We start from the raw sequence: 11712 nt of genomic DNA on the forward strand, positions 1-11712 counted from the left end.
AAAATGGACATTAGTTTGTCTTTCACTAGTGCATTAGTTTAAATATTGGTTGGAACAATTTGAATAAGTCATTTTTAGTCCATTGGATTGATTCATGGCATGACTTGGAGTTTGGAATACAATTCAAGGCCTTTTGGTGTTGTCCAATAGGATTTTCCATTGTTTTACTATTGTTCAATGTACTTGTATGGATTGGTATGCATTGAATCCCTAAATCTTTGATCACTAGTACATAAACATGTGTTTCCATGTCATTCGGTTTGAATTATTTATGTTATATTTGGAGGAAAATATAAGTAATTTAGTTTAGACTAGTTTGAGGAAGCATTCATAGTGAGAGTCTGAAATCTATGGAATTTCCTTGACACTCCATCATGGGAATTTGATGCTTTGTGGAGGAATGCTAGGCCACTTTATATACTACATAATTCCTATGGATTCAGAATAGTATCATCAAACCCATATTTTTGTTGTGATGCTCTAGGCTTGCCATTTGGATGTGACAAGCTAGCATAAAGGTAAAATTTCATGCTAAAAACATTTTTTTCTATATGCGTGTCGAATAATTATTGTTTTGTGATAATTAAATATGGAGAAGAATACATCATTTGTCAATTTTTCCTTGACTAGTCCATTTTTGGAAGTGTTAGAGAAAACCCTAATTGTTTAAGGGTTTAAATAAGCCTTTATGGTCCAATTTTGATTGACCAAATCAACAAAAAAACCCACATTCTGAACTATAAAGTTTTATTCATGATTCAAAATGGTATCATCATCTAAAATTTAATTTAGGGTTGTTAAGGCAATTTGGGAGAATGATAATTTTTTTCTCAATGAGGATGGGAGTTATTTTAGGTGTCCTCCTGGGCCTAATTACATTAAACATTGTTTTGGGTCTTTCATATTCCATTAAGATGATCAAAGTGAATAAAATGGGTTTATTCTAGAGTGTGAAGGAAACTCACACATATCCTACAAGCATTGTTGAGGAGATCCTAGCTTGCAAGTGAAGGGGGATACCTAAGAAGAGCTTAGGAAAGAAGGGTTTGGTGTTTGGACACCCTAGAGTAAGGTCATATTAATCTAGTGAAGAGAGGACCCTAGAGGGGTGTCTTGGATAAATGCTTAAATATAACTCAACTTTGGAGTGGTTAGAGGGAAATAGGAGCAAGTTTGATGCCTAAGAGAAAACCTAGGAGCAAAACCCTAAAGATTCTTATGCAATACCCTTGCACTCTATATCACCTAATGCTAAGGTCATTACAAGGAAACCTAACCACTTTGTCTTACTTCCAAAGTCATCTACTAGGGACCAATTATCAAAATATCTTGTACAATAGAACCTTCTTTATTTATCTATGTGTTCAATAGTGTGATTTCCTTCATAATATATGCATAAAATGTTCTCACAATAGTTTTCAAAATTGTTCCATTTTTAATCTAGTTAAGCATAAAAAATAATACATGATTGATAAATTTAGATCACAATTCAAAAAAAAAAAACTCCTTAAATTTTGGCATCTTTTTCATATCATAAGAGTTTGGGAATTATAAAATATCAATAGATTTCTTTAACAAGTTAATTTAAATCATCCAAGGATGAAGAGAGAGTTAGTGTGAAACCACTTTTTGATATATAAAAAAAAAACCTTGATTGATATGACATAATCATAGAATGAAAAACTATATCAAGAAATCCATGAACATAAAGGTCAATCTCAATGTAATCTTGCACCATAGGAAACCACTTCTCTAGCATATATTTATGCAAATCTTCCATTGCATCTATCATAAACAACTACATCTATAAATCAAGCTATTTATTTAAAATAAAGGATAATACTAACCACTTATTCTATAGAATGATTAGAGGGGTTCTTGAGGCATAATGATGGAATTTTTGGGCTACAACCAAAATCCCAAGAGGGTTTCTACTAAGGTTCTTTCATAGTACATCTACAAAGGATACCTTAAATGGAAAGGGGTACCTCACAAAGGATAAAATAACCACAAGAGGCACTTAATGGGTGAGAGAATTATTATGGGCCTTCAAATATATTATTGGACCTAGGAGAAAGATTCCATACCAATATCTATAATATCTACAACTAGGTTGCAAGTGCATGAGGTGTTGCATCTAGAGAAATCAAGCAAGATGTAACTTTTTATACTTTTGAGAGAACATTGAGCCATCAACAAGCTTTTCATGCGCATTACATTAATTCTTGTTTTTACCATGTAATGTTCTAAATAAAGTCACCTAGGTATTAAAAAAATAAAAATAAAATAAAATGAATAGTAAAATGTCTTATTTGTTATGAATATAGAACTTGGAGTGTTGAAATAGTTTATTTGTAGTGATAACCACTCGAGAACTATTGTTTCTTTGTCAAAATGGTTATACTTCATGGATACAATTTTTTATTAGAAGAATATTCTAAATTTTTGTTAAGAAGTAAAGTCCATACATCAAAAATAGGTGGGGAAGGAGCGTGAATCAATGGTAATAAACTACAATTAATTCTAAACTTACAAAACTAATCATCAAGGATTAGAATAATAATGCACAATAGTAAGGAACTATACAAAATAATTACACCAATTTTTGTTTTCAAGAAAACCCTTTATTAGAGGGAAATAATCTAGTAGGGATGACACTCATTAAATAGCATACTAATATATAATTTCCTTGTGAAAGGATGTTCCCTTGATAGGTGGCACATACAATGCATTTAGTACAACAATTACTATGAAGGATGAATCCCTTTTAGGAGACCTTTAATCATTATTAGAAGGTTGTAACTCGATTAGGAATTGATGAGAACAAAAGGACCATAGGTTAAACCTTCTTTATAAAAGGATAACAAATCTAATAATGTGAATTGATTGATCTGCAAGTTACTTTGTCAAAATAGTTCCTTTGAAGTCCATTAGAAATGATAGATTCTATTGATACCTCTTCTCAAAGCATCTAACATCTCATCATTTTTTTGACAATCCAACATTGAGGCTCATGTATATACTTATCATTCCACACATCTCATACTTCATAAATCAGGAAAATAACCCTCCATTATACACATTACAAATAATTTATTGGGCCAATCTATTAGGGTTTTCCTAGTGTACAATTAACTACATAGGACCATGCTAAGGCATACACACCTTATCAAGCAATTATACAATAATCACATGAATTGTTCCACATGATAAAATAAGAAATTAACACTTTCTAATAACAATTCACATGCTATAATGATCTAGTCAATTGACATTAATATGTATCACATGTTACACATTAGCAATCTTCCTAGAGTAAGCCAAATAACACACAAATCAAAACATATGCACATGAACAAATCTTCTATCATCTTCCATGCTCTCTAGAATTAATTCCTACTTACTATCAAGCTACAACAAAAATACTGCAATTGTCTCTGGCATACATTCCTACCCACTTATTTTCTACCAATCTCAAACAAACAAATTGTAACTTGTCTCCTATATCAAATAAAGTACATCAATCATAAGAAATGATGTCTACACTCCTACACAAATGTAAATTTGCATATTCAAATATGTCAACCACTACCTGCATTGAACTGATCAATGAACTACGATATACATAATATGATATCGGAGTTTATTTTTATCTAAAGAACACATGTTGACATCAATGACAAGAGTGATCACTAATACACCATTCACTACAATACTCCAAGTGTCAACAATTTCTCCTATTTCCAACAATATTTCTATAAGTCAAATTGGTAAATTTCCATTCTTCCTAAAGCTTCCCAATACAACCATCAATATTCACACTTGACATTTACTTCACCTAGCCCCTATAATATAATCATATTCATACTTGACATGAGTAAACCTCTTATATATCAATAGTTCAACTACAAGATAAGCCAATATTTAATAGTAGATAATATGATATAATCTTTATCTCATTGCTTTTTGCAACTTCAATCATAGTTCCTTGTGTATTTCAGATTATTATAAGAATTATTAAATTATAAGCCTTACTACTTACTATAGTTTCTTGTGTCAAATAAATTGATCTTATCATTAATCCCTTCACTAATAGTTATTGCATGAAATACCTCTTTGTCTATAATCATTAACCTTTTCATTTTCATCTTTCCTTTCTACATATCCAAACGTATTTCTTAATAGTTATCATAAATTTATTTTCTTAAGCTAAACATTTTTCTATTTCTTAATCAAGCAAAATATTCAATATAGAAAACAAGTATACATAATGATTATCTATATAAGAATGAATTAAATACAATGCGTATAAATTTGGACTCGTAATCATAACTTCATACTATGATTCATATTTATTTAAAATAATTAGCAACTTATAATTATTAGAAAAATACCGAAGTTCAACTCAGTTACTTATTCAATCTCATCTGGGGAATATTATTAACAGGATTCTTTTCAAAACATCTATCAAACAATGAATTGACCTTACTATTATCAGCCACTATGATTTCAAATCACGAGCATTTATCTGAACAACATGCATCATACGATGAATCAACTTTATCATTTACTTTATCATTTATCATTCTTGTTCGACGTTGAATTTTTCCCCTGTTATTATTCCTGTGCACTTTATTGTATTCAGCCTTTTGAATTGTAACTTGTCGTCTTTTGAAAATTTTCGAAAAGCGTGAAAGTAGGTATTCCATCTTTTCTATAAATTATTCTAGCCAGAGTCGAACAACTTCAGATTATTGATTTAAAAAAATGAACAGATGGTGTTCATTATTTTCAAGCTTCCAAAGCAAGCACTGTACGAGATTTGATTTTAAAAAACAAATGCGCCCTCAGATTTGGTTTAAATGGTTCCTGGTTTGCAAATTTGGCACGTTGTAGTTGACATGGGGAGATCCAGTTGTATTATGCAAGAAAGTCTGACACGAACTCTCCCCTTGTTTATAACAATTATTCAATAGACCCTACACTTTACACATACGCTTCACGCTGGCTGTGTTTTTGTAGTGCATTGAATTATTTTTTCGATATTCTGTTGATGGATTTGTATCAAGTAAGTGATCTGCTCTCAATAAAAAAAAGTAACGTAGGTACATCTTCTTATATTTTAAAATTTGATATTAGAAAAAAATAACAAAATAATTTTAACTTTTATTAGGTTAAACATAATCTATGTGACAGTCTGAAATTAAGTAAATCATTTTTTCTATTAAAATTGATAATTAGTGTATCGAATACTTTAGTGTGCTTTTTGCTGAATAAGTTATTCCAATAGTGAGTTGTTAAAATGTTCATAAATTTATCCGAAGTGTCCTTGTAAACAATACATGCAATAATGAAATGGTGTTCAGTTTCTACATTCATAGAATTGCAAAGAGAACAAAGTTGTTCGGAGACCTCCTTAGGTCTTTTCCAGTGCAGACTTTCACAACTAAGTTGATGGGAGTTAGTCTTAAGGTGGGCAATAAGAATTTTGGCTTTCCAATATAAACGTTTTAAAATTGGTCATAAATTAAATTGACCTGACTGATAAAATAACTAATATAATATTTTTCCTCCCTCCCTGTCCCATTACCCCATCTATAATATAATATAATGAACACCATTATTTCTTTAGAAAAAATAAATTCTATTTAGCCATCTACTTCAATTAAAAGCATGATGAACTACAACTCTTTTCATTGTAAAGCTGGAATCACAGTTTTTTTTCCAATCCTCATCTTTCTTCTGTTTGTACTTTTCTTGCAATCCTCGTGATGAAGTACAACTCTTTTCCTTGTATTCCTCACAGAGGAACCACATTTCTTCCAACCCTCATCCTTCTACTGTTTGGAATCAGCTTTCCTTGTGTCATATGTACCTACGTAAGGCACACCTGCGACATTTCCTCAAATTTCACCGATGGCAGCACTTATTCCACAAACTTGAATCTGGTTATCAACGATCTGTTTCTTAACGCACCTCAAAGTTCAGGGTTTAACACTTCTTCCCGTGGACAATCTCCCAATAGGGTCTATGGTCTTCTGCAGTGTACTGGAGATATATCGCCAGTGAAATGCTCAAACTGTGCACTTGAAGCCAATACAAGTATTCAAGAAGTCTGTGCCAACGATATAGGTGGGCGAATATGGTTGGATGACTGCTTTCTACGCTATCAGAATTCTAATTTCATTTCAACTCTTGATAATACTGTAGCAAAAATCTTGAGGAACAGAAATACTATAACCAATGAGGCTTTCAAAAGCACAACCCGCAGCCTTCTGTCAAATCTGTCAAACAGAGCTTATATCCCTGCAAATAAGGGTTTCGCTGCTGGGTCAGCCAATTATAATGCTACTGGTGTATTATATGGTTTAGTGCAGTGTTGGAGAGATATATCAATACAGGATTGTAGATCATGCCTGTTTCAAGCGAGAATAGAATTGCAGGCTTGCTGTTCTTCATATCAAGGAGCCCAGGCTAACTATGGAAGCTGCAAGGTGAGATTTGAGACATACCTCTTCTTTGAGTCATCTCAGTCGCCCTCTCCCTCCCCTGAGGGATCCACTACAAATACCTCCACACCTCCAGCTGTTTCCACTCCTGCCGCTGCTCCTCCTCCAGTAGCCCCTTCACCTAGTACGGTTAATGGAACTTCAACAACATCAAAAAGTATGTTCAAAGAATTACATTATGTTCTTTTCATTTAATTAAAGCATGTCCTTATTTCTAGATTGGTTTGTGTTTAAATTTTTGACATCAATGTTTCCAAAACTCTTTGTTTCGTAATCTGAATGTAAGAGAATAATAGAATCTGAGAAGATGGTGAATCACAGATAATGTAAGAGAATAATAGAACAAAAACAGATGGTGAATCACAGATAATGTAATTTAAAACATTTATGTAAAAAATTTGCAAACAATTGAATCTAAAGACAAGAAATGTTTTCTTTTTAATCTTACAAAAATGAAAAGTATCTTAGATTTTTTTATCATTTACATCTTAACATTTGTTTCAAAATTGAATGGTTTCATAGATCTCACAGTTATTGAAAAGTTACCAGCTTCGCTTGAATCTGTAACCCTTTATTGGAAAAGATATGCTCTTCTACTATTTTTCCGATTTTTGAGGTTACAGCTATTTTCAGACGCCACAATTAAAATTAATAATGAAGACAGGATTTAAATCTCTCTTCTTCCAATGTGGGTGAGCCCTCTTAAGAGGATTACTTTTCAAAACTTGCAAAACTTGCATTCAAGACATCATCTTTCTTTTTCAGTCCTCTTGCAGCATTATAGAGCCAGAATTCTAACAAATGTTTATTGTACTGTACAGAAAAATCTTCAAAAACATTACCCATAGTTCTAGGTATTATTGGAAGCATTGTTCTGGCGTTAGGTGTTTGTTTGATTGCATTGAGAAAAAGGGTTAAATCTGTCATTCATAGAAGGGCAACAACTACCACTGCTGACAATCAAGGTGCTTGTTTTGGATTCCATTTCTAGTTTCTAAGGTCATTCATTCTTATGGTTTTAGTCTAGCAATTTCTCTAGGCTTAACTCAGTTTTCGTTATCTTCTATAACTGCAGAGGGGCGTGGATTTTCCTCCGATTCTGGTTTCCTTATGCAAGAGCAACAACAATTTGTGTTCAGCTTAGAAATGTTAGCAGAGGCAACAGAAAATTTTCATCACAAGAATAAACTTGGAGAGGGAGGTTTTGGTGCGGTATACAAGGTGGGTCAGTAGTTTAATCTTCGTTTAAACTAATGTCTTTCTGAATGGGGATCTCTAAATCTATTTTCTATGTTGTAGGGAATAACTAGAGATGGAACAGAGATAGCAGTGAAAAAACTGTCAGCTAAATCTGCACAAGGAAAGAAAGAATTTATGAATGAAGTGAAACTGGTGGTAAATATTCAACATAGAAACCTTGCAAAGCTACTAGGATGTTGTGCTGAGGGAAATGAAAGGTTGCTTGTTTATGAGTATTTTCCTAACAAGAGCTTGGACATGTTTATCTTTGGTAAGTCATCATTAGTCATACTTTTTACTTACAAAGATGAAGATGAAGGGGTTACAATGTTGTAATAAATTTGGGTGACAGATTCGGAGAAGGGTAGAGAGATAGATTGGCAAAAACGTCACAACATCATCTTTGGAATTGCACGTGGGCTTCTCTACCTTCATGAGGATTCACAGCTACGGATTATTCATAGAGATATTAAAGTAAATAATATTTTACTGGACCACAAACTTAATGCAAAGATAGCGGACTTCGGTTTGGCCAAACTTTTTCCTGAAGATGAGTCATATGTTCATACAAGAGTTGCAGGCACATAGTAAGCATAATAATGACAATGGACTTTGTATACTTTCAGATTCAAATCAATGACTTTTAATTTTTTTAAATGTGAATATATTTCTCTAATAATTGTATTTATCATCCAATTATTTTTCATTTATAAATATTCTATTTTTTAATATAATTTCAATTTGGATGCAGCGGTTATATGGCTCCAGAGTATGCGATGCAGGGGCAGTTGTCGGTTAAAGTGGACGTCTACAGTTTTGGAGTGGTGTTGCTTGAGATAATCAGTGGAAGGAAAAATACTGTTGTTGGTCTTCCTCCTCATATGCAAAACTTGTTAGAATGGGTAAGAAATAGGATTTATCCCTGTTTATTTGAAAGTGTCAAGCATTTGTATATCTTAATTTTTTTTGTCTTTGTATGCATGATAATTACTTAAAGCTAAGGTTTCAGCTTATGAGTACTCACCGATCTCTCTAGAGATCGTTAAACACTGAAAGGTCTAAAAGTGTTCATTTTAAAGTGCTTTCCAATATCTACTATTCTTTGCATCAATAGTTGTTCACTCAAAAATGTTAGCAAAAGTCCTAACAGTCATCCTAAATGTGTCAATACTAGTGCACAAATGGGCTAATTACCAAACGAAATCATTTTTTGAGTTCCTTTAATTTTTGAGTTCAATAATCATTCACTTATTGTCATACTGACCCTCAATAATCACTCACTTAAACAATCTCACATATACAAATAGTGGATCATTTATGTATCAATAGCGGATATTCTTTTACTTTTTATAGCTCTTTTTATTCATGATATCCCTAATTATAGCTTATAAAAAGCTCCAAAATATGGTAACATGTGTACTAATAGCTTTCTTGGTTGCGAATTGGTCTATTTGTGTAAAAAGTACTATTTTTTCTTATGAGTGGCTATTGGGGAGTGAATATAACGGGTATCCAGTGAGTGTTTTAAAATGACACATTTTTACCACTTCTCACTCCATGGCCTCTACATAAAGATCCTTACATGTCCAAATGCTGAAACCTTATCTTTAAGCTCTCCAGTCACAAATGGAGGCATAGCAAAAAAATCAGCAGAATTCGACTTAAGTTTAGGAGATCTAAATACACAAAGTTAGCCTAAGCAGCTACTTGATTTCTTCTCCTAGTGTACATTATTATTTAAAGTGAAACCTTAACTTTTTTAAATAGTTAAATGATAAATCTTTACCCTTACAAAAAAATTTCCACAACCACTGATAGTGTCTGTTTCCATTCTCCTCTGTTACTTTTTGATATTAGGAAGCCTCCAAAATTCTCTTATTTTAATGAGATGTGATACAGGCATGGAATCTATTCAAGAAGGGAAATGTGCTGAATCTGGTAGACTCAAAGGCATCAGAAATCGATGAGGAGCAGGCGTTAAGATGCATTCATGTTGGGCTTTTGTGTGTACAATCGGATGCAGCACTTCGTCCAGCGATGTCTAATGTTGTTATGATGCTCTCCAGCAGTTCAGTGACTTTGCCAAATCCTTCAAGCCCTGCTTTTGTAAGGAGCAGCGAAAGCTATGCTTCAACATCTAAATCAATGTCAAGCATGGGAACATCATCTCAGACCATATCAGGGATGACCACGTCATCTTCTCAAAGGATTCCATCTATAAATGAAACCTCCCTCACTCGAATGGAAGCAAGGTAAGGTAACAGAAGCATCAACTACGCACAATTCATTGTACGCAGTACAAGTACAATCCTGCCTGTTTCGCCGGAAACATGAAATTTACCCGGGAGTGCTGCCGGAGAAAGAGGACCTCCCATTGCGGGGAATATTGTTAGCTTCAAAGGTATGTGGAGAGGCACAGGGAGCAGGTAAGGAGGATTATTTTCTATCATTACTGCAACGAGGGAATCGAGTTGAGTTTATTGGTACATGCACCCGGTAGTGGGAATCTCATTTTTTTAAAATGGCGCTGCAGACCTTTTCTGGCATCATGTGAATTTGGTTTCCAAGACACAGCTTGTGGATGGGACTAGTGATTGTTACGGTTTACATGTAAACATAAATTTCATAAAAATTTGGCTCCTTGATGGATGATTAAACATTCAAAAATATTATTGTAATGAACAATATATTAAATTTCAAGTTTCATGGACTTTGCAGAATTAATGAATTAGTTTTGTACTAGTTAATTGATTTGTGATATTGCTATTGGGATTTAATTGTGTGATTTTGAGTCAAATTCATTGACCCATGTTTCATGAATAGTTATTCAACATGAATCTATCTCTCATGAGAATAAATGAAACACTTAGCACTCATTGGATCTAGGTGATGCTCACAGGGGTGAAGCACCGAGACTTCCTGGGAGGTCACCCATCCCATTCCTAGGAGGTCACCCATCCTAGTACTACTCCAGTTTGAGCATGCGTAACTACGGAATTTCCTCCATGGTTAAGCCCAAAACTTGCAAACCCATTTGCAAAACCTTCACCAGGTGTTGTGCCTTATGAACCATTCATTAGAAAGTCCCTTAAGCTCATCAATTGATAAGTACGAGATAATTTCCACAGCAAGTCAAATTGTGGTACTACTATCAGGATTTAGCTATGTGACTTTGAGTCAAACTCATTGACCCATGTTTCATGAGTAGCGATTCAACATGAATCAGGGTGAAGCACCGGGAGGTCACCCATCCCAGTACTACTCCAGCCTAAGCACACTTAACTACTGAGTTTCCTCTATGGTTAAGCCCAAAGCTTCAAAACCCATTTGCAAAACCTTCGCCAATCTCCTACTTATTAATTAATTGATGTTAGAGATTGTAATTAATATCAACAAGACAAGAGTCTACAATACCATGGTAAATTGTGAGTTTTTAATATAGACTTCCATTGATTACCCATTAATTATATATTGGATTTAACTAATTTAATTTAAAAAATAACACAATAATATAACCCTAGCTTCTTAAATATTATTTTTAATTATTAAAACCTTCTTATCAATTAGCTTGATTAATTTTTAAATTAAATAGTTTTATATTTATTAAATAATTATTAAGTGTACTATATTTTGTATATTTTGTATGTCTAAGAAATATAATTAAATTAGAATTAAATTTACATGTATAACTAAAATCATAATTAGTTGCAGCGCTTGTTTAAGTTGTGATTTTTAAAGTTGACATTATTCTTGAGTCATTACATATGACAATAAGCATTACATAAATTTAAATTGTGACATAATGGGTTTTGGGAGTCACTATGATTATAACTTGAAAATTAAAATCTATAATATTCCATCCAATTATTACACACAAAATTTAATTGCCCAACTATTCAAACCTCCCCATTAACAAGTTTTGTTTTGAATTTTTTAAACTAAATTTCATTTTGATCTAAATGTT

At 32.9% G+C, this 11712-nt stretch overlaps 1 protein-coding gene across 1 annotated transcript in view; it reads left to right on the forward strand.

Moving 5' to 3' along the window:
- Positions 1-5679: 5679 nt before the first annotated feature.
- Positions 5680-11712, forward strand: part of LOC149560485 (cysteine-rich receptor-like protein kinase 15) — a 50078-nt gene continuing 44045 nt past the window's right edge. The window contains exons 1-8 of the mRNA XM_089824700.1: positions 5680-6666; positions 6817-6819; positions 7358-7474; positions 7585-7730; positions 7809-8019; positions 8101-8335; positions 8500-8650; positions 9648-9895. Of these exons, the coding sequence (XP_089680826.1) occupies positions 5772-6666; positions 6817-6819; positions 7358-7474; positions 7585-7730; positions 7809-8019; positions 8101-8335; positions 8500-8650; positions 9648-9895 (2006 nt within the window). The 5' untranslated portion in view covers positions 5680-5771. The remainder of the gene's footprint in view (positions 6667-6816; positions 6820-7357; positions 7475-7584; positions 7731-7808; positions 8020-8100; positions 8336-8499; positions 8651-9647; positions 9896-11712) is intronic.

Source organism: Cupressus sempervirens, chromosome 4 (genome assembly GCF_028749045.1).
Source record: "Cupressus sempervirens isolate cs-2001-9-10 chromosome 4, ASM2874904v1, whole genome shotgun sequence".
In the NCBI taxonomy this organism is placed as follows: domain Eukaryota; kingdom Viridiplantae; phylum Streptophyta; class Pinopsida; order Cupressales; family Cupressaceae; genus Cupressus; species Cupressus sempervirens.